The following is a 25,789-nucleotide window of genomic DNA, read 5'->3' on the forward strand; positions in this document are numbered from 1 at the left end:
ATTTACCAAGTAGTGACATAGATATATTGTTCGTCATCCAAGACATAGACGTAAACCGGAAGGTACGGAACATCAGACACTCAGTACAACGGACAACATTAGTTATGGAGACCGATAATGATCATCCTGGATTTACTCATCTCCGATGAGTAAAAGGAGGCAATTTGGACTCTTTTTTTGTACAACCTAAATGCCTTGAAAGTAAAAGAAAAGGTTTATATTTATCAGTGTACATATTTGTAATATAAAAAAAGAAATTTCGAAGTCATATGTTATCATCCCAGGGCCCCTGTTTATCGGATAGCGATCAATACGTGGACTATGCATTCTGTCTACGAAGTAAATATTTACCTAACAATGATGTACAATGGGCTTCAAGTAACCGATTCCAATGGCCGCCAAATTCTGTAATTGACAAGATTAAAAAATACGGATGCTAATTAGTATCCATTGGACCAAAAACTTTGTCAGATTGTAAAGTATTATGGAGATTGTCTTTCTCTGTTTCCGAAAAACTACTTGTTCACTCGTTTAATTACACTCAAATGTTATGTTACTGTCTTCTCAAAATAACATCAAAACACACTGTAAACATAAACAAACATGCCGAAGGCTTAGTGTGTTCCTACTTTTCGAAAACAGCTTTATTCTGGTCTCAGAAGAACTTGATATCGACACATTTCAAATGTCTAATGTATATTCTTGTTTTTCTCACTGCCTAAGTAAATTATTATTATGGATAAAAGACTGTTATTGTCCGAACTATTTTATACCTGAGCAGAACATGCTCCTCGGAAAACTCAATCCAGATAACAATAAAATACTTATAAATGTATTTGAAAGCATAAAGTGTGACGGAATTGATGGATTGATACAGAATTTATATCAACACTACCCTGCACAATATCGTTTTCTAAAAACTCAACCTGAATATTCATCTTTTATGTTCGAATTTCTATTTTACTGGGCATCTTACTTCAATTGTGTTCCTCCGTTTGATATAGCACAATGTTGGGAAATACTAGAATTTACTAAATGTTTATGTAAGACAAAACATTTTCATTCATTGTTGGTATATGTAAATATTATCATGCTGAAATAAGTCAATATGCAGCGCAACTACATTTACTACCAGTACCAATTAAATTGACTGATAGATACAACATACACAAACGTTATCATAGACATTTACAGGTCGGTATTAAAAAGATTCTGTTTCAGGCTGGTTGTTACACGCGTCATTTTATTATGTTTCAGGTCAGTTTAATGTTACACTAAAACTTACGGATTATGTTCTGACCAAATGTTCACCTGATATGGTAATTATAAATAATCAAAATCAGGATGACCGACACAAACACAAGTTTTACAGAAATCGTGAACATTACATCATGACACTTCAGGAAAAAATGAGAATGGCAGTTGTAAGCAATGTTGAGTTCGTACAAAGCTCTTCTTTAATACCACAGGAACTACTGTTGGAGGTGAAAGACCAGTTTATATTGATACCTCCTACTGTTATGTCTCACTGTCTTACATTTCTTTGCTATCATCATGTCGGAGATATGTTTAACAGACAACAGGCTTTATGTGATTTAAACTTAACAGTGAGTGATGGAAATTTAATGTCTTCTAATGCCTTATCTAGTTCTTTAACAATACTTGGAGTATGTCATAAGATATCTGATGATGAGGACACAGCCTATCAGTGTTATGATGACGCTTTACAATGTGAAAGTTATATATGTGCTACAGCAGAAGAAAGGGAATCAAAACCTTTGATGAATAAAGTATGATGGTTAAACATCAATAGTTATCTGATTTTGTAAATTAAATGAATCAATTAATAAACATGCTATAGGTGTATACATTGGATGTATCTTAATTCTGCTATATGTAAATTCAACAAATGACAATATGACTTTTTTTAAAGGTTGTGTGAGGAGTTAGCCGATGGAGACCCGATCAGACCAAAATGACAGTATCAGGCTGAAGGTTTGCAATTAGGGAGTGCGTTTGAAGCTTAGTAAGCTGAGCAAAGAGATCCAATTGTATCTTCTCGGAGTTATATATGCCTGGCTCTATTTGACTTATTGGTATGCAAGCGTTTTTCATAAAACGTACGCCTAGTCTGATATAATCTCATGAGAGTTACTGCCCTTGAATTATATTGATTGCATCTTCATAATGAAGCATACATAACAAGCATGTTTGCTCTTTTGTAAATGTTAGAAATTATTTGATCAGGACTAGAAATAGCCGAAAGTTACCTAAATCAAATAAAAAAAAATGAATAGTATTTAAAGAAAAAACATTAACCAAACCAATTTTTCTGGACCAATTTTGTTGCTTAGTTTTTAATGTTCTATGTTGTCTTTTTCTTTTTTAACCATGGTGTTGTAAGCTTCTTTTCAATTTATGAGTTTGAATGTCCCTCTGGTATCTTTTGCAACTATTCTTTTATAAATATAAAACGTTGCAGTTTTCTGACTTTACATTGAATTCAGATTTTTAATGAAGTATTTCTTTTCAAATAAAGATTAATTCATATTTACATGGTTAAATAAAATCTAATCATAATCATTGATCATTTGATAATAGCATGGTAATAGTGTATTAAAAGCACTTGAAAGCACTGTAAATAGTTATCATAGGTACCAGGATTATTATTTAATACGCCAGACGTTCGTTTCGTCTGAATAAGACTCACCAATGACGCTATCAGATCAACACAGTTACAAAGCCAAACAAGTACAAGTTGAAAAGCATTGAGGACCCATAATTCCAAGAAAAATGTGCTAAATGCGATTAAGGTAATCTATTCATGGGATAAGAAAAATTCTCGAAAAAATTCAAAAAGTTTTGTAACATGAAATTTATAAAAAAGACAATGTAACATATGTCTGAATATTAAAAAAACATTAAAATAAAATGGTACACACATGTACAAAAATGTACAGAACCGAAATAAAATTACTCACATTCACTTAAAGTCAGGTACAGCTAATAAGTTTACCCTGTTTTCCAAGACTAAAGAAGTATTCATTACACATCCAATGAATTTAGTGTTTCTTACTGACGGCCACTTTGTCTGAGGAATATCATAGCTTACCAAAAAATGGAAAATCGCACATTCTTTAAATTATCGTCGCCTCAACCAACCCATTCATTACAAAACATCTTTACAAAACTCAAAAGATAATATGACACATATTGTATTCTAAATTGAACAGTTCTTCTCTTTGCAATCTGCATAGGAATACTCTGAAAATTGTAACTTCAGTTACACATATCATACCATTATAGTTGAATATGAAGGTCTATTGAAATACTTACCGTGGATTTATTATTTTTCATTGGAAACCAATTTTCGTGGATTTCGTGAGAACAGTTGGACCACGAAATAAAATGTTCAACGAATACAAAATTTTCTATAGGCTTGTATGCATACTTCAGCAAAACCACGAAATGAAATATCCACGAACATGTAAGTTTTCCTCAGTCCACGAAAATTGGTTTCCACGAAAAGAAATGAATCCACAGTATATGATGTTTATTCAATATGTCGTTCTACACCCACTCTAGCATCATTTGTGCATGACTATTACAATACCATCTACTGTCACAGTTTACCAAAGATACCAAAATTATAGAAAAAAATTCACCATAGATATAAATGCATTTTAAAAACACATCCAACTGTGCATGATGACTATACAAATGCGTCTGATTGAGTTAAATTAAATATAATTAACAGTTAAGTCTGTATTGTCCACGGCAATTTGAATAATATCATGATACAATAACGAGTAAAACAGATACATACCTTAATAAAAATACTCATTTTTTGGTGACAAAAATTTCTAGACGAAAAACATAAATAATTGAATCTAATAGGGAATTTATTAAAGATTTAAAGTCAAAAGTCCATCTTATGATAGTTTCCAAATTTCGAATAAAACGCAATTATGTGTTACCTTACGGTTTCAGAATCTAAAGGACTATGGGTAATTTCATTGTTCGTACCTCAAAATCAAAATAACGTCACGGCATTGGTTGAATTTTCATTGTTTTGGACGTTTTCAACCAATCACGACGTTTAAGTGTACATTTCTGAAAATATTACCCAAAATTCATTAGATTCTGAAACAGCTAATTAGTATGATCGACATCATTACATCATGCAAAAGCCCATACTGTTGCAATTATACAACTAATGTGATCAACATCACTACAGTTAGTGTTTTGAGAGTATTGATCGTCATCTGTGTCATTAAAGTGTTGCTAGAGGAACCTGGTCGACTATTTTTTTTTTTTACCTTCTTACAATGATCACAACATCAATAAGGACTGTAAGCATGCTCAAAAATGCCATTGCTTGAACTAAAACTTTATTGATCAGTTCAGTTCAGTTTCTTTTATATTCCCCCATTAATTGTGGATCACTACCCATAGGGTTTAATTGATGATACCTTGAGCACATGTATTACAATACGATTAACTGTTTTAAAAGAGGGATATTCCAGTTTGAAGAACACAGTTTCCATACTATTATAGTCTCAAGAAACTCGTTTTATATGACTTTGAATCAGATATTTACAAATAGTATACAGCAAACAAACAAGGACCATCAGCTTAACTCTTTTGTATTGCCAGGCAACTATTTTATCATATGAAATAAAGGAGTTGTAAGACCCGGCTATCACAATGAGTACACAGATGCACGATGATGATGCAAATACTATAGATTGAGTTAATAAAGTGTTTAAATATTTCCAAGTAAAATTGAAAATATAAATGGGAATGTGTCAAAGAGACAACAATCCGACCAAAGAACAGAAAACAGCAGAAGGTCACCAATAAGTCTTCTATCCAGCGAGAAACTCCCTCACCCGGAGGTGTCCTTCAGCTGGCCCCTAATTCTAAGAAAGTGTGTGTTGTCTGTGTTTTCAACAGCAATTTGAAAAATATCATGAAACAGCAAGGCACAAAAAAAGACATCATTGATATAGCTTTAATAACAAACAGTATAATAATTGTGAAACCATGAAAACCTTTTTTATTTTACAAGATCCTGTATAGGTTATTGTTATTACTGATATAGACACAGAAAATGCATTTAGACGGACCTTGAAATACATGCTTTAAAAAGAAGAAAAAGAAGAAATCAATGAAAATCTTATCGATTTTTGATATATAAAACACATAAAAATTGAGAAAATATTATTTTATTCAAACTAAATGCTATAAAACTTTTAAAAAGGAATAACATAAATACATACATGAATATCATGACAAAACATTTGAAGTTTTATCAGAGACAAGAAAACACAGTATAAATAATTTTAAGGATATTCATGAAATTTTCATATCTGTATTTTTTCAACATTTTCCTAAATTAGACAATTTCTTTACATTCGTTATTGACAACAATTGAACTAATTTTAAAACACGCAATTTATAATAGAACCCTTTGTATTCAATTTTCTTATAATCTCATATTTTGGAAATTTAAAAAAAACAAATAAGGTTTATCCTTCATATATTTTTTGAGAATGTTCAATGTATTGCTTTGTCCAACGTTAGCCTTTCTGGATTTTAGTAGTTTTATGTGTTTTCGTCTTTTTCCTGTCTATGTATGTCCCTTCATGAAGTCAGATGAAGGCAGTTTGTGTTTTAGTTATATTGTTTAAAACGTTTGATACTTGTTTAATACTCGTTATCTATTAGAACACATTGACCCTACCTCTTTTAAAAAGAACTTCGATTGTTCACTTCATATATACATATATACAGGATGGAAATCATGAATTGACCCAAACTCCTCGGCAGTTTTAACCCATATGTTTTTATACATTGATTGCTACAAAGGAGAAATAGAGATCCGGAACGGAATTGTCAGTGTCCGAAATTTGGAATCCAGAGTTAATTTTGTGATTTCACTTCACGGTTGATTTGGCAAATCGTTTCTCTTACATATTACGTTTGCAATCTGTTGACGAAAATTATCAAGACCAAAAAACATGAATAATTGGATCTAAAAGTGGATTTATCATTATTAAAGATCTAAAGCAAAATGTCAATCTTCTGATGATTTCTGAACGGCCATAGAATGCCAAATATATTTCAATTATACAACTTGATGCGTTAGAAACTAGTGTGATCAACATCCCTACAGTTATTGTTTTTAGAGCATTGATCGTCATCTGTGCAATCATAATGTTGATATAGGAACCTGGTCGACTGTTTCGCCTCTTGTAGATTCTCACAACGATCACTACATACATAATGATTGTACACATACACATAAATATCATTGGTATAATTAAAGCTTCTTGACAGATTCATCACTTATATTACATAATAATAAACTGTTTTGAAACAGGAATAGTTCAATCACTGTTGAGTGATGAACTGAGCATAGATGACATGCAATGCACCCAATACCAACTCCCTTGTTTGATGTTATTCCTCTAACAAAACTAATTTCTACAGCAAAGTATGCATTAAGACACTCTATGCCATTTAGAAAGCATTGGAATAGTGCCAATATATATGTTCCTGCTGTTAAGTTTGTTACCACGTGACATGCATACGTATATACTATATCTAGTCCGGTATCCAATTCTACCACCATAGTGTAAACGATAACGCCTACAAGAAAAATAATGTCACTTATACTGAAATATATAACTAGCTTATCAAACCTCAAATTTCGTAACTTGAGCGATGTTTTCAATATTATGAGCGAAATGATATGTGAAAGCAGAGGGAAAGACGAAACAACTTTCAATAGAATTCCTGATAACAGCATGTTTTTTTTTTATTTGTTATTAACAGATTCACGATTTATGTGACTGTAATTGTCTTCGTCTTTAAATAAAGTATTTCCTCGCTTAGCATGATTTTGTTTAACATCTTTTCTTGACGTATTCTGATTGGTTCCATCGTAACAACACAGTGTGGCTTGAAGTCTTTTTAATGATTATATCTTAAAAAAATATCATTTCGATATAAGTTGATCTTGATTAATCAAACGATGACTCTGCTGAAATGTCTTTTGTTAAAATCACATAACACATTATTCCTAATTTGTTTTTATCTATTCTCTAGAGGGAATATTTTTAGCAGTTATTGCTGTACCGCTTCTGTTTAAAATATTGTTGTTCATCAATATAGTATATTCTGATTATTACATTTCTTTGCATGTAAGATGTTTTATAGTTTTCTTTTTTATTGAAGTTTTGTTGTTGTTGAAGGAGAATTTGTAATGTTGTCATTTTAGTGTTATATTAAGCGCGAGGTTTGGCTAGCCACAAAACCAGGTTTTATCCACCATTTTTCTTGAAATATCATGTACTAAGTCAGGACAATTGCAGTTATTATCTTAAAGTTAGTTTCTGTGTGTGTTGCGTAATCGTTTCTTTTTTATGCACTTTAGCGTTTCTGTTGTTTCGTTGTTCTCTTATTTCGTTGATGTGTTTCCTTTGGTTTTAGTTTGCAACCCGGATTTGGGATTTTTTCTCAATTCTTATGTATTTAAAACTGTGGTATATTACTGTTGCTTTTATTTGTCTTTTAAAGTATCTTTATTAATACAATTTTATAAACTTGTTTATATTGAGACGATAACAAAATCGGACAGATACTTTTTTGTATGATTGTTTATTTCTCAAAGACGACATATAATGTACTCCTTTCAAAGGTCTCTATTGCTTGCTTATGTCAGAATTGAATGCTTCTTTTTAACGATGTAAAAATGAACACGCTGTTCAGTAGCTCCAAAAAAATTAAAATCACAAAAATACTGAACTCAGAGGAAAATCTAACCGGAAAGTCCAAACGACAAAACTCATCGAAAACGAATAGACAAGAACTGTCATATTCCTGACTTGGTACATGCATTTTCTTATGTAGACAATGGTGGATTGTACCTGTTGTTATAGCTAGCTAAATTTCTTATGTGTATGACAGTCGCATCAAATTCGATTATATTGACAATGATTCGTGAACAAAACTAACATACATAAAAGTTAAAAATGTTAATAAGACAGCAGTCAACAAACTCATCATAGATACCAAGACTAAATTTTGTATCAACAGTGTGCTTTAATTCTACTCACTAAAAAAACATACAACATGTAATAAAGAAGCACAAAACGGCACACAGACCAAGCAAATATTGTCAAAAATACAACACAGCGACGGGATGTACAGAGCCACGTTACAGGTGTAATAGCACCAAATCATGGTACGTCATATCCGGTTGTATACGAAAAGAGGTCGAAAAAATATTCCCTTGAATTTGACAGTTGTAGGTGATTAATCCTACATTTTATTGCAGTAAAAGATATCTGTGCCATAAACATATGTCTTGGGTATTTCAAAGCACCATTATGTTTTTTATTTGGGATTTCTATAGAATATTTTGTAATATTGACGTTACATGGCGACTATACCTTGTACACAGATACAATAAGGGGAGAAATTTGATTGGTTAACTTCCAGTGATCGTTATTTTCTTATATGCAATGAAATGTTATGTGAATTTTTTTATATTGTACTGAACTGTACAACTTTACTCATGCCAAGTAAATCTTTATTTGAAACAAAGATACATTCTACAGACTTTTTTCTAAGATGCAAATTTAACAAAAACTAATAGGGAAAAATCAATGGTGGTATTACACCTACATATGAAACAAACAAAAAAACGTTAAGCGATTAAGGACAGACCGTTTGATTTTCTTGGAGATGAATATTTTTACAAGTAATATCCTAAATTAACATTCTTTATCGACAATATCTGAACTAATTTTAAAACATGAAATTGTATAATAGTACCCTTTGTATTTAATTTTCTTATCATCTCATATTTTGGAAATTAAAAAAAGAAAAGGTTTATCCATAATATATTTTTTGAGAATGTACAATGTATTGTTTTTGTCCAACGCTAGCCTTTCTGGATGTAAGTAGCTTTATGTGTGTTCGTCTTTTTCCTGTCTATATACGTCCATCGAAGAAGTCAGATGATGGCAGTTTGTGTTTAAGTTATATTGTTTAAAACGTTTGATACTTGTTTAATACTCGTTTTCTATTAGAACACATTGACCCTACCTCTTTTAAAATGAACTTCCGATTGTTCGTTTTGCGTTAGCAATTAGTGTGATAAACATCACTACAGTTAGTATTTTGAGATTATTGGCCGTCAGCTGTGCCAACATGGTGTTGTTAGAGGAACCTGGTCGACTTTTTGTCTCTTGTAGATTCTCACAACGATCACTACATACATAATGACTGTACACATTCAGAGAAATGCCCTTGGTATAATTAAAATTAAAGCTGTCTTGAAGTCTAGATCACATGTATCTCGCTCATGCAAAGCTCTGTTTCTTTTCACGGATCTAGCTATACTTTTGGAACTTTTGGATTATAGCTCTTAATCTTTTATATAAGATTTGGATTTTACATATTTCGTACCGCATAAAACGGATAAAAAGAATGAACAAGATATACAGAAAAATTAAAGGCGGCAATAATAATACATGTAAATCGCATAAATATTCAAAATGTTTCTGTGTAACTGGTTTGGTTTGTTCTTCAAAATGCCGACAAAGGGCAGTGTCTAGCCTGAATAAGAGCTGCTTGATTTTGAAGATGTGCCCTCACTCTAAGATCGATTATGAATGATAAGAATTCATGAATCTTTAGAAATCTAATTGGCATTTCTGACGCGAAATTTTTAGTTTGCATTTATCCGTTTCAGATCCGTTCATTATCCGTTTTATCCATTATACGTCTGGTAGTAGTCCGTTTCCCATCCGTTCAACATCCGTTTTATCCGTTAGATTTCGTTCGTTAGAAGTCAGTTGGTGAATTTATCTGCTAGACCTCCAACGGATGTAAAACGGACACGAAACGGATACAAAACGGAAACGAAACGGACAAGTACGTACAAAATGGACGCCTACCGGACGTTAAACGGACATTTCATCCGTTAGACGTCCGTTCAATGTTTTGAACATGCTCAAAATTTTCCACTGGACAGAACAGACGTCAATGGATAAAACGTACGCTAAACGGACATGCAACGGATATGAACGGACGTCTAACGGATAAGAACGGACGTCTAACGGACATGAGCAAATTGAAAAAGAGTTGTACGTTAGGCATCCGTTCGAGCTATCCGTTAAGGTGTGACCGAGGATTGAGCAACAACCCTCTATCAAGAAAATCATGATAGGAAATGCAAGCACGGGAATATCGATTCCCGTATCAATTGGGAGATATATACACCGTATGAAGGTGCTGCTGAAATGTTGCTACTTAGAAATTGTAAGTTCACAATTGGAAAGCTGACATCATCTCTTTTGTCGTAAAGTTTTGTTTTCAATCGACCCTCGTTGTCAATTTCTAGATGTAAGTCAAGATATAAGGCAGACTTTACTGAATACATTGTGTCCTTTATCTCTAGTTCAATGGGATAGATGCGTTCGACATAGTCACCAAGTTTTAAATTATTTAGCTTAAGAACATCATCTATATAGTGGAAAGTAGGGTTAATGGATATTGCTAACTTCTTATCTTTCTTCCTAAGAAGTTCTTGTATGAAGTCAGCCTCATAATAAGAAAGAAACAAGTCGACAAGAGGAAGGGCACCTAAAATATGGATACTTCATTTAATATCTCTGATTTTTTTTTATAAAGAAGTAGAAAGACACCACATGAACAGTCGAAATTCAGAAGTATCCAAAACGCCTTACAGAAGTAAAAATACAATGCACTAAATAAAAGTATCGAGAGATAGTTAAATGTTTATACTTTTGCAAATATCGATTATCGTTATGATTAACTGATATATTGATTGAATGGTGTTAAGCATTCCTTGAACATCACTGGCCATTATTTGTCGTGATGTAATGCGGAGTGCAAAGAGATAACTAACAATCCTATTCAGTTAAGATTATTGTCGAATGTATAAGCCACATGCTGAATATGAATTTGCAATATCCTCTTCGTTGTGGTAGACTAGTGACACAGTTCATTTAACGTCTTAAACTACTACGCTGTCGAGGTCCAAAATTCGTCTATAATTCATTATATTGTAGAAAATATAATGAAATATGATATTCGTTTTTATTTTGTGAGTTTTCGTTATTGTCACAAACACTTCCTCACTTATATAAAACCCAGAAAGGTTGCGAATTCCAAATATGATACATGAGAGAGATTATGCGAAGCAAACCGTGCCAATTTGATTGCATCATATCTCCATCTTTACAAGAGAATTCCTTGCAGTGATGTTTGATGTCAACAAATTTTGTTTAATGCTCTTTTGCGCGATTGTTTGGATCTCTCGGTTTAGTCAGATATTACTGGTGAGGGTATCCGGAATGCCGTTATTTCTTTATGTTTAAAAATATCAACATGTCAAGCACTGGTAGTATCTACTTCTTAACCGCCATCTTGTCACAAAGTGTCTATCAAAATATCCACTTAAAGTGTAATACATTTTTGCAATGCATGTACATGCTGTTTTTATCATTCCCTTTATGATTTGGATGGCTTCTTTTTGTTCTCTAATGAGTGAAAGACCTCCGTGAATAACGAGCTCGTAAGTGTTGAAGACAAAGATGAAAATGCATATCTCTTACTGACTTCAAGGGGAATGAACCATATTTTTTCAAATTAATGATTTCGTCAAGTTTTTTAAACAACAGCATATAATGTTTCATTTTCTGAAATTTTAGACGGACCAAAAAAAACGAGCAAAATCTGAATGTCATTGTTCTATAAATATATATTCTAGAAAGTAATGAAAAGCAACCATGTGTACAATTTAAGGTGGTACCTAACACTGCAGGGAGATAACTCTGTAAAATCAGCTCGACGTTTTAATTACGTTGTGTTGTTAAGGGAATATCAAGCTTCTCAATGATCAAAATTAGTGTTTGGCAAACTGCTATATAACCAGTGTAATTTTTCTGATAAAACGGTTGGTTCAAATTTTTTGAATTTTTTATATTTTTTGTAAAAGGGTCAAAGTAAATACTTTATCAAAATTTTATGAAAATTAAACGAGCCAAATTATTTTCAGTTTTTGAGTGTTGGGTACCACCTTAATTAATTGATTAAGGCTTAAATTTCAATATATTTTTTTGAATATGAAAATGTATCTCCTTGTCCGAGTAAGGCTTTACTTTCGGTTCTTCTTTTATTTTGTTTTATCAGTTCTGTCACGACTGTACTACATGTGATTATGTTGTGGACTTTCATAATATCTAGCCTTTGGGAGTCTCTTATTAGACTCCAAATATCGGTATAAACCTGTGGTATAAAACAATTTGTACTTTTATTTTGATCATCCGAAACACGAGATTTTTATTATGTGGTTACTGTGCCGTTTTTATAATGATTATTAAAATATCAGAAAAAAACATTAAAGGTTATTTGATTAGCTGATAATTTAGGATTGAAATTTTGATTATTTGATTATCTTTTTGAAAAAAAATATTAATGATAGTGTGATTAAAATGGCAAATCATTTGTTATTAAGTGATTACTTTGCTATCCCCATGAGGGGCCTCATATTATCATCATTCAACCAATTTCATACCAATTGACATTTGACTTTAAAAGTATTGTAATCTATGAAAAACATTACTATTAATAAAACTTATAGTGCATGTCTTAGACATCTAGTTAAATGCAGTTAGGGTTCATATTCAGTGTTTCGTCATCAGATAATGTTACGTTATATTTAAATTGATAATATAATAGTGCGCATATACTACATGTACATGCACCAAGTGTTATACATCGTGCACGTGACCTGTACACAAAAGTATATTAAGAATGTTTGAACAAGTAAAAGGTTATCATTGTAAAATGTTATCTTGAATGATTAAGTAAATTTCTTCAAGAAGACACAGATAAATACATTTAACAACGAAGTGACATCCGAAGCTTAAGGACAATAACAAAAACTTAAATAGGTAATATTATGACTTTATTTAATTTTCAACACAATTTCACCAATGTCTTTAGAAAATAAAATGAATGCAATTTAATAAATGTATTATATACCCCTTAGACCGTCAGTCCAGTTAAGTGAACATCATGTACCTCCTGATATAATGGATTATTAAAAATTACGCACAAAGACAATATTACATTTTTTTTTAATTTAAATACGATTTGAATAGTATCCTATAACAACCAAGAAATTAATAGGATGTGATTTAATTGTTGTATTATGTACACAGGAGAACGTCCAATGTTCATCATGATTGTTGATGCAAAATAAAGCTTTAAATAATCATGATAATTAATAACATTTATTATATACTTAGTAGTCAATACAGATAAATTGTATGTGTAATACAGTCAATGACAAGCGTGCTGTATCAGCCACCCGTGATGATATCGATATCAGCACGGTTGCAAAAGCTTTATCACACCTTTAATCTGTATGACGTCGCGTCATCGAATGCAGTCACTGTTGCAAAAGCTTTATCAAATCCCTAATCTGTATGACGTCATGTCAAACCTATAATCTGTATGACGTCATTTCAAACCTCCTTATCTGTATGACGTCATGTTACTTAAAAAACATCTACTTGAGGTATATGTGTATAATAAAGTGTATATGATATGGATTTTTTCAATATCACACACCATGTCAACCCTCAACCAATATAATCCCTCGAGCAGAGCTCTTGGGATTATATTGGTGTCTCGGGTTGATACGGATGCGATATAGAAAAAGCCATATGATATTCTCTATGTATATACCTTTCAAGTTCATGAAGTTGTCTTTCATAGAATTTGACCGTTTGTAAGAATTTGTCATGATCTATACAGACTATACAGTTACATTTATTGCCAATTGTGTGTCCTTCATGTGTCCTTCAGTTTAATTGAATCATGTTATCTCTTGCTTGGGATAGATTTCCTCAGCAGTATCGTGTTTTCCATGCTCTTCAAATTCGTGGTTCATTGGCTTTCATACTTTGTGTAATTACGGTTTAATTGGATAATTTAAACATCTTTCGGAGCAAACTGATATTGTCAATTTGGTTATTGGTTTTCTATGTTTTGTTTTCCTTTCGAGAACTGTAACCTTTGTGTATGATGCCAATCTTTGTTAACTCTTTTTGCGTGTTTGCTGTTTTATATTGGGTCGAGATATTTTGTTCAGACATTGTGCTGTTGGCATCTGTCCGAATGTCTAAGTTCTCGGTAGTATCAGTGGTAGGTTTTGTCTGTTTTTCTTTCTTATAGTTTAGCTAACGAGGAAATTTACTTTTCTTATTTCAGTATTTCAACAAATACTGCGTTTCTTTTTTTTTTTTAGATTGGAACTACTTGATCACATTTTTAGACAAAATTCATACTAAGGGGATGTCATGCAAAATGATAGCGTATCATGCTATAGTGTCATATTTTTGACTGAACGTAAATTAAAATGGCGGATTATTCATGCCTAGAGAAAACAAAGCCTTTCTTCATTCACATCGTTTGCTCATTGTGAGATTATTATAGGTACATTTCTCATAATTGTTGATTAAAAAAATACACTCAGAAACATTTGTGAACTACTATAGCCTCTTATTTGATTTTCCAAACCTTGTTGTTAAATGAAAATAAAATTCTGCTCTCGTGCTTCTACGATAACGCACAGTCTCACATGCATGAGGTGTCAAAATGACACATTTAAAAAACGCTGCATGATAATTTTTTTATGAATAACTACCTTTTTTGCAAAAATCTATATACTTAACCATAAAAGAAGACCATGTGTTAATTATTCTCCCCAGTTTATCCAATGGTTAGAGTATTGACTTCTGCTTATATTTCGATCTGAAGTTATTTGTTGTGTTACTGAAGTAATGATTTAAATGTCGTGAAAAACACTAGAAAGTTCATTTTTAAAACATAAGTGCTTTGAGTTTATACAATCTCTTTGCTGACAATAGGTTCATTATAACAATGTTGGAAAGTGATAAGCTTGATAGAAGAGATACAAGTATATGCACACATGATAATACTAGTTCTGGTGATGACAACAATGGTACAGATCATCTTTACAAAGGAGCAAAGGAAAACAAAGAGAAAACTTCTGTTACACAGGAAATTACTGAAAAGGATAGTGGCTGGGCTTGGATAATCGCTCTAGGTAAGTTATGCACTAAATTGCCATTGATTTTCTTTTAAATAAGTGATAACCCTTTTTTTTAAAGTATATAAAACATCAATACATATAGCATAACAATGTACATGTACATATGCATTGGAAAATAAGAGGTTTTTTTTCTAAAAAAAAAAAGGTTATTTACATGCGAAAAAAGTAGATTGTAACCAGATATTTCATTTCAGTTGTTAAATTTGAAATGATAAACATTGAAATTAATAAACTGTATACTCATATTTATTTAACAATAAAATAAAAGTGGCTTTAAGATTATTATCAAGTTTTCTCCTCACAAAACAATTCGTGAAAAACTTTCCTCTCTTTTCAGGTAAAAAACTGTGATTATGTTGTTGAAGCTTTCATTTTTATCCGAAATTTGCAAAATTGTCGAGACGTATTTACCTATGTACTTTTTTCCAATCATTTAATCATGTGCGGTCCCAATGTTTGTGTTACATTTTGATTCAGAGCTAATTTTAATAAAATATAGGCGATCAATACCAAAGGGGATTTCAAATTCATATTAAATCATTGTCGAAAATGAAAAAACGACCAAAAACAATAACAAAGGTTGACAAATCACAAAACAGAAAACTAAACACTAAGCGACACAAACTTCAAAAATCAAAAACCGGTTATGTTTCATGTACAATGGATGGGTAATATGATCATGAAATGTAGTGCAAAAATAGGGAATATATTATGCATCATACAAGTCAACATAAAAGTCACTCTTACTCATGTTACTAGTAAGTTTACATTAATTAATGATACATTTTCAGGAACATATATGTGTACCTTATGGCTGTATGTGAAGTAGATGAAACGCGCGTCTGGCGTACTGGTACCTTGATAATTATTAATAGTACAGTCTGTTTCAACCAATGATAGTAATAATATATAAGCGCTATCTTTGGTTGTATTTAAAAACTGTTAATACAATTTAACACTTAACTCGTGTAAAAATTGATCGACCTTTCGCCTGTATAAATAGCATACATGTGTTGATCAATAGACAACAGAAATTAATCGTTATAAAAGTATTATATTAACTTGCATTTCTAGAACTGGAACAGTATTATGTCAACTTATTTGTAAATAGTTAGCATAGGTACCAGTCTTATAATTATATACGCCAAACGCTAGTTTCGTCTACAAAAGACTCATCAGTAACACTCAGATCCAAACAAGTATAAAGTTGAAGAACATTGATCAATGTGGAAGACCGATTCCAAAACGTTGTGCCAAATATGGATTAGGTAATCTATGCTTGGGATAAGAAAATTCTTAGTATTTCGAATAATTCATACTTTTGCAAACAGTAAATCTATAAAAACAACCATATAACTGATATAAAAGTCCACAACAAAGGTACGAGATCTTCAGTATTTGTTTGCAAAAGAAATCATGGTCAGACTATAAATTCGTACAATGCGTGTATCTACAACGAAAAATGTGACGTCATATTGCGTTCTTGTTAGCATATAATACATAATATGAGAATAGAATAAAAAAAATACTAAGTAAATATTAGGTGATAAAATGTCTTGATCATACTGTTCAATTATTTGCATGCACTTAATTTACATATTTCACTGAATACATTTTATTAATTTAACTTTTCAGCAACTTCTCTGCATGTGTTTCTACTAGTGGGATTTGCTAAATCCTTTGGACTTTTTTTCGTACAGTTCATAGACGTCTATGGAACCAGTTCGTCTATGACGTCGGTTATTATTGCAGTACAAACGCTAGTGACTAGCATCTCATGTAAGAATAAAACACAGGTAACCAGTCAATTTTAAACTGAAAAGAACCATCTTATGTATTTAACAGAAAAAATGCCAAGTTCATATGGCCATGCAATATTCTTCAATTATAGGGATAGAAAGGATACGGTGTACATATATATGACATCATTCCTATTCCAATAGAATTTAACAAAGGCAAACAATTATATCTAACCGAAAACAAAGCGGTTCTTCTGTTGTATTTCATCTCAAAATGGGGCTCATTTCTAACTTCATAATCAAGACGAGACCGGTTTTGTCAATGTTTTTTTTTAAAACACACATTGCTTCCGAAAATAGAAATATCAAATACTGAACTCCAAGCAAAATTCAAGACGGAAACTCCTTAATCTTATGGCAAAATTAAAGCTCAAACACACAAAGCGAATCAAAAACAACTGTAATATTCCTGACTTTACATTTCCTCATGTTGAAAATAGGAGATTTAATCTTGTTTTATAGCTAGCCAAACCTCTCACGTATTTGACAGTCGCATATACTCACATTAAATAATGTTGGTTTTGTTTATTTTTTTTAATTTCTTATAAAAATAATTACTAACACTTTCGATAGAGCTAATCAAGTGTTGTTTATTTCCTTGGTGATGCGTTCCATCTCTTTCATGTTATCTAGAATTCTGATTCTTAGTTGTTTCGAATTCAACCTCTTAGTCATTTCGAGCGTTTTTGTAGTAATCTCTCAGAGGAAAATGTAAATTCACAAAAATAGCGCACTCCGGTTAATATTCAAAACGGAAAGTCCGTGATCAAATGACAAAATCAAAAGATCAGATACATCAACTAAATGGGGGCTGAAACCCGGATTTATACCTAGATACACTTCTCAATTGTACGAAAGTGAGATTTGTTTGTTTAATATAAAAGAAATAATAAACAGTATTTGCTATCACATGTATCAGTAGACCTATATTTATGGAATTCGCTACCGCAATTGGTAAAAAAAACACCAATAAACTGAACACCGTATTATTCATCCATTTGAAATTCAGTATGTACGTAACTATACCATGTAAAAACTACTGTGCTGAGTGTAAACAACATTTTATTATGAAAAAAATACAAGTATAATCATAAACACATTCACAATAAGGATCCAGAAACAAGCAACAATTGCTTGAATTAATCTGTTTCCTTGATGAATTAAATACATTATACACAAATAAATCAAAACTACATGCTAGGTTACATAATAAAAATATTGATAATGTCAGTTGAGTTACATAATGAACTGAAAAACAGAAAAATGCAACTGATAAGACGAAATGCTTATAGGTTTATTGTGTGAATCATTAATTTATAAACCTTTTAGTTTTGATAATGAACCTTTGTACCATGAGAAATAAACAAATGGTTTCTTCATTTGAAATTGTATTTGAACCATTTGATAGAAATTCGGTGTCCATTAGTACCGTTCATTTAAGGCTTCGGAATGATATTATTAGTTCTTGTCTTATGTCCGAGGATAATGGGAAAAATAATAAACAATGTGAGCTAGTTTCTACCTCAACACAGCGACATTTAGGGGCAGAAACTAAGTTTCTTGGACACAAGTGACAGTTTAAAGAACTACTATTATAAGTCGAGCGTGAAGAATTTGGCCTTTACGACATCTAGCATAAAAGTATAAAGGGACGCGATCGTTCTGATTTATTTGTTTCTTAAATACAGAGAGAGATTCACAATTTCTAACACTTAACATTATATTTTTCCATTATTTGATGGATAACGGAAAGTAATAATCTGAATCAAGTTTTGTACGTGATTTGACCTGTAATAAATTATTACTTTGTCTTGTACTGTGGTCCAGTCGACCACTTACATAGCCAGGCAATAGCTCTTGCAAATAATTTGGGGTTTTATTATTTATAATTTTATGACGCAATATTAATATAAATGTGGGTACTTCTTCGATTTGAAAGCTTCTCCCATTGGGTTTCTTTATATAACATCGACGTTCTTGTGAGCTTAGTCCCTCCTGTAACTATACGAACGGTGTCCAACTTGATGTTTTCAAGTTTATTCATTAACGATTGATTTCCGGAATCCCAGATAACATCAGCATTTTCTATGATAGGTCTTATAAACTGTATATATATACATCTTTTTCAGGGTCATTCTATCTTAAGTGTGTTTTATTTTTGTAATATATTAAGTCTTTTGTATGATTTCTGTACAATATAATCAATATGGACATTCCATGACCCATTATTAGAAAAATAGACTCCTAAGTGCTTGTGCTTTTCAACTACATTTAGTTCTTCGTTATTCATGTTTAAAGGTGAGTGATTATCAAATGTTGTATCAGTCGCATATGAAGTTGAAATACGACTTGTTATTGTCAAATGAATGAAATCTAGCTCAAAGTTAAATAAGTATCGAGTGTGGGCATTAGTTCAAAGTGATTCAAAACCCATATCACGGTTGCAATTATCAATGATTCTTACATTCAATCGCCATTTTATTGAGACGACAAACGGTGTTAAATTAAGATTGACAGAAATTTATTTATGTAAACAAATTTCTTCATTAATTCAAAACAAGTAACCAATCGACACAATACATGATGAAAACTCTATTCACAGCTAGACATGATGTTTTTATGTATGCACAGTTGTTCGTGTGCATTCTTCTTGTAAATAATTAATTTATTAAATTAATGTTCTTGAATAATGCACAATGAAGATAAAATAAATATAATAAAGGAGAAATTCAATACCATTTTTGTATTTTCAGCTTTATTCGTGTTGAATATTGGAACTAAGATGTTTTCTGTTCGGACGATCATCATTATTGGTGCCATTTTATCATCCGCTGGATATATGTTAAATGCCTTTTCTCCAAACATTACATTCTTAGTATTTTCACATGGTATCATATACGGTAGGTGATAATTAAATTTATTTGAAAAAAGAATAGAAAGCCCAGGAAAATTAAAAACCAGAATGATGGGTTTGTGCATTTATTTTTGCCATTTAAATAGAGTATTTCTGTTTTGAATTTTCCTCGGAGTTCATTCTTTTTGTGAATTCACTTGTTGCTGCTTTCTCATTGTATTTATGTATATGAAAGGTATACCACCAGCTTGTATTGTCCAATCACAGTACAAAATCGGTTAGTTTAGTTTAAACATATTTTATTTGCTTAAATATGCAGAAAGGATGATACACAAGTTAATCAAACTTATACATGTTATATAGTCCTCTCCAAAAGCAATTTATAACAATAGAATATTTACAAAGCATGCATACAAACAATACATTATATATATATTTATAAAATATATTGGAACTGTGAAAAGATGCTGTTTGATGATGTGAATGGTTATACACAATATGCATGTATTTGCATTTTATAATGTGCTATATTACACAATTAGAAACCTCTTAGACTCTTTAATAAATTATCATACATTCTTTAAAAATCTTTCATTTTCAACTTTAGTTAAAGACGTATTTCCGGAGGTTAAGATGTTCAAATTAAGTAAAGAGTTCTCTGGTAATCAATGTAGATTATTGAATAATTTGATTCTCATATTCGCATAATTAGGACAATAAAAAAAGAAGTGACGGGAATCTTCGCACTTAGCACCACAACTACAAGACGGATATGAATGTTGACTCTGTTAAGATAATAATTCAAAAAAGAAGCTGAGCACCTAATTTGTGTCAAAATAATGTTCAGTTTACGATTGCAAAAGTCATAATGTTTTGGTATTTTGGCTTTTGAATTTAATTTAAGATTTTTCAGTTCGGTTTTAAATTTACATCAAGAGTCAATGTCGCGTGTCACCTCATTAAGATTATTACACAATCGTATTGATGAAGGTGTGAAGGATTATTGGATCAATGAAAGTCTACATAAAGGATACATGTATATTATATCAGTCCCATTACGTAATGGATAAACAGCTGTACTTTAGACTGTTGGTGGAATTAAATTGCAATGATAGACTGGTGCATTATTATGTTGAGAATCATAGAATAATTGTAACTTCCTTCTTTATCGTCGTTCACCTAGAGTTTCCCATCAAATTCGGTCCAGTTATTTGACCAAATTTACAAATTTGGAGACCGATTAATGGGTAGACTGTTTATTTATATAAAGAAAACTTGGTGATGTATTCTATTTTAAAAAATATTTAAACAAGAATACTTTTGTTTTGTTTTCAGAATATTTTTTTCAATGACCTATTTAAGGGCACATTACTCTTTTATTAACAAAATATACTGGAGTAATAGGGATTTTTTTTATTTTTTACTTTAAAAAAAGTTAAGTAACACCATTTTGTATTTTTATTTTCTTAAAACATATAATAAAACCTATCTTCTAACAATTCATTTTAAAAATCTATCTCATGGAATTTTTTTATGCGCACAAATGCGTTTTTTTCATAAACAATCTAACCAAATTAAGGCAATTTTCAACAACTCAAAGCTTGAAAAATAGCACGGTAACCCATACTTTTTATTATATTTAAGAATTATTTTTTTTTTAATATTATACGAAAATTCTGTCTCAAAAAAAAATATACCTATGATGAACCTTAAATGCAGTAAAATGTAAGTGTCATCTAGAATTACCATTATTGTAAGTATAACGTTAATGAATATTCTAATGAAGTTGTTAATGCGATATGTTAATAAAAATAACCATTGTCCGAGCAGTTACTGTGTGTATATCGCGTTGAATTCAATCATATGGAAACTGAAAGTCAAAAGAAGAATAGATTCAAAGAAAAATCATTACGCATATAAAGGAAATCCTTTATCACTTATTTGAACAGGGTTGAAATCAAAATATTTCTTACAAATGTCATTTCGTTTTAGGCTTAAGTTGTGCTTTCGCAACAGGACCGTTGTTTGTAGTCTTAAATGCGTCATTCGAAAAAAGGCTTGGTATAGCATACAGTATCGCAATGGTGGGTGGATGCATTGGTAGTTTTACCTTACCTCTCTTAATTCAAACTTTATTGGATAAATATGGTCTTCAAGGTGCTTTATTAGTGTGTTCAGGGATGCATCTAAATAATATCGTTGCTGGTGCTTTAATACGATCACCACGTACACCCAAAGTGAAAAGACGCACAGGTAAGGATGCAGTACTTCAAGAGTTACTTGATCCTGAGCAAGATCTAAAATCAACATTTAACAGAGATTTAAGTGTTTCAGACAGCAATGTTAAGCGTCAGATTGACAATAGAAGTCAACCGATTCATTTTAAAATACATCACTCAGGAGCACCACGAACTCAATCTGAAAGTCATGATAGTGGTGCTACGAAAAACGATGTACATGTGAACACATCTCTACAAGACTTCTTCAAAACACTCTCTAGAAGTGCACTCAACATTTACAACACAACAGATACAGCTGAAACGTTTTCTTCGATGCATAGTGTTGGTATTTTACAGCAAAATAGTGAAGATGATGATGAATCTGTTAAGCATAAACGTTCATTTAAAGTGTCATGCCATGACTTGTTAGGTTTAGATCTTCTGAAAAATCATAGTTTACAGGCAGCACTATTTGCAGCCTTTCTGGCGTTTTTCGGACTAGCATTTATAGTTGCATATATTCCAGCTTTTGCGAACGACAATGGGATCACTCAGGATAGGTTAGCAATTTTATTGACCATTACTGGTGTGTGTGATCTGGTATCTCGTATCCTACTTGGAATATTGATAGACTCCAACAAAATAAAGAGAAAAAATATTTTATCATTTTCGTTATTTGTAACAGGAGTTGCAACGTTATTTAATCCATTTTACACAAATTTTCAAACGTTTGCCATATATTCTGTGATCTATGGACTTTTCGGGAGTTTATATTTCTCTTTGATGACAATGTTGATGAGGGAAGGTGTTGGTCCAGATAAGCTTCCAGCAGCATTATCCTTACAGATATTTATCCATGGCATTTCATCCATTGTTTTCGCACCTTTACTTGGTGAGTATGGTTACAAATTAAGAAACAAAGTCGACTATGACAACATTGATGGCATGTCGAAAATCAATGTCTCTGCTGTGATGATCGATGACAAAATACCTGAAAATGCGTCATATAATATAAAAAAAAATAATACCAAAAGTACATGTAAATCCAAAGACTTAACACAAGGAATCAGAGCTTTGCATGAGGGAGATACATTCCTTGATTTTAATTTTTAAAAAATATTGTTGCAGCAAATCTAAGTAGAACATTCGATAGTTACTGTTATTAGAGGAACAATAAGTGGACTGCATTTATCTTTTATTAACCAAATTTCTATATATATAAAAAATATTCACTCGGAGATATTTGGTTTAAAAGCAAATACTTTATTTGTATTGTGCTTACCTTTTTATGTATATATTTTCTTTTTTGCTAAGATATATTGCCCTGGTGATAACGAACATACGACACATCTATGCAGCGCCACGACATACAATTTCGTCAAATCGTGGGTCAAATGTGATCGTCGTACGACAGTCGCACGATATTTTCAGCATCGCGGCGCTGTCGTGTATCGTGAGACGAAAATTGAACATGCACCTTTTTTGCTCTACGGATTTTTGTCGTGTCACTGTCTTGTGACTGTCGTGAGAGTGTCTTACCACAGTTGTACGACTGTCGTTCAATAAACACATTGTCGTGGGTACCAAAATAAACTATTCTCACGACTGTCGCAAGACATTCGTGATACAGTCGCACGATTACAAAATTTCGTACGATGCTCGCACAACATTGATTGCATGTCGTACGACAGTGGTACGTTCGTCGTGCACCATAGTTTCGTTTTATTTAGAAAATACAAATCGTCTGGAATGTGCGAAGACTCCTCTCCGTCCACCGACTGTTGTGTGCCAGTCGTTTGACAGGGACACGACAGTACCACGCGTATACCATGACATAAAAACCTGAAAAATAGCATCAAACAACTCGCGATTGTCGTACGACTTTCGCGCGACATTTGCACAACTCACTTGCGATAAAATCACAACTGTTACAGTACAATTACAAAAATATAATAAATTGGGTTTTTTTATGTACTGTACCTATCGTGGAACAATCGTGGACATGTCGTAGTTGATGAGACCACTCGAAATATTTGTTTGACATTTTGAACGACAGTGCCATGACATTTTTGTTAGATCTTCCACGACAAAACAAATCGTACGATCTGTTGTGACCGGGACTTAAGAGCCGAAGTTTCTTTCTTTTTATTTTACACTGGCTTACTGTTCATTGTCGTGTTCCAGATGAACCTTTTTCAACATCTTTATCGTTGTACTTCTTTATTGAAGACAATATCATGAATGCAACTTTCATGGCTTTGTAATTGCACAAGGTATCACCGATTCATTATAGAACTAACCTCACTTTTTTAGGAGCAATTTCTGGCTGTTTTTTAGTATTTCTATAATTGATTCATTAAATTTGAACATCGGCAAACTATGGTTACTGTTGGACAAATATAAACCTATATCATTATGTATTTACAATATATTTTACGTCCGACGTCTTACAAATTGATCAAGCATAATCACATAAAAAGGAAACACGAAATCATTACTTAAAAAGAAGATAACCCTAAATTCACGACATTGTGCGATATTCATTAGCAAAAATCAAAATAGGACACTGTAAGATAGAATTGCATTTTATGGCCGCTGGTATGTATACCATTTTGTTAAATCTCTTTACATTTCTTTCATATACAACTTGGTACCAGGTATTTGGTAGGACGAATTGTTATAAATGATAATATAAAAACATGTTTAACGTCGTGATTAAATGTTTATTTAACTGGATAACGATGAGACAAACCGCATCCACGCTGTGTTTCTTTCATATTAATCCCAATAGCATTATGAAACACATCATTACTTATCAACTGCATTTAGACTATTTGCTAGTGTAACAATTTAAGTTGAATAAATATTGATTTGCTATTCTTGCAGTGACTTTATCCAAAGCATGATAATTAATAGGTTAATTAATAACCCTTTTTATCTTTTATTATTTTAGGTTATATAAGGGACAAAACAGGATCGTATACAGTGTCCTTTTATGTAATGGGTTCAGCACTTCTGATAGCATCTATTGTAATATTTTGTGAACCGCTCGTTAAAAACCTCGAAGATCGCAGAGTTATGAAACTTCAACGAAAGTCAAATGAAGATGAAGATGTGGCAATTCATATAGTTAATAACTGATTATTGACATATTCCATTAAGACTGAATTAAGGCAGATATTGAAATCCGTGTTTGTCCAAATTGCATCCAGTAGATCAAATCAGTCCATTTGATTAATGGCAAAGATTTTGTTTAAAATCGTCCGCTAAACATTCAAAATTCAAATACGGTACCAATGCGTACTCAATCCAATCAATATACTATAAACAGACTATATATTCCGATATGTTGATAAGAATCTACATGTATATGCAACAAAGTCAACAAAGACATGTTTTAACCTCATACATAATTTCGGAGGAGTTTATACGTTTGTCAAGTTTTAGTTGATAAATGGGTAATGAATGAGTTTATTTTGTTTTCATTAAAATCTAAAAAAAAAAAACACAAATGGAATTTTAAAAATTCAGATACTTGTATAATATACCTACGTACACGTACGTTTTATTTTCGGCTATCAACAGATGTTTAACTGTCAATAGAGCATTTGCATTAATCAAGTATTTGCTGGCGTATCCGTATCGACGTATCGTATAACACGTATATGAGGAAAGGATAAATTAAGGCTAGCTGGTCCCGATGAAAATATTTCCTAATGCCTTAAAATTTTAT

The 25,789-nt window shown here is 31.8% G+C and overlaps 1 protein-coding gene across 1 annotated transcript; it reads left to right on the forward strand.

Moving 5' to 3' along the window:
• The first annotated feature begins 12,873 nt into the window (after nucleotides 1-12,873).
• Nucleotides 12,874-25,468, forward strand: LOC139499420 (monocarboxylate transporter 12-like). Its single transcript, XM_071288095.1, has 6 exons — nucleotides 12,874-12,995; nucleotides 14,979-15,178; nucleotides 16,820-16,963; nucleotides 19,737-19,883; nucleotides 21,830-22,948; nucleotides 25,010-25,468. Exons 2-6 carry the CDS (start codon nucleotides 14,992-14,994, stop codon nucleotides 25,195-25,197), a joined length of 1,785 nt encoding a protein of 594 aa, XP_071144196.1. The 5' UTR covers nucleotides 12,874-12,995; nucleotides 14,979-14,991; the 3' UTR covers nucleotides 25,198-25,468.
• Nucleotides 25,469-25,789: the final 321 nt, after the last annotated feature.

The sequence above is a fragment of the Mytilus edulis genome, chromosome 12, assembly GCF_963676685.1.
Source record: "Mytilus edulis chromosome 12, xbMytEdul2.2, whole genome shotgun sequence".
NCBI lineage: Eukaryota > Metazoa > Mollusca > Bivalvia > Mytilida > Mytilidae > Mytilus > Mytilus edulis.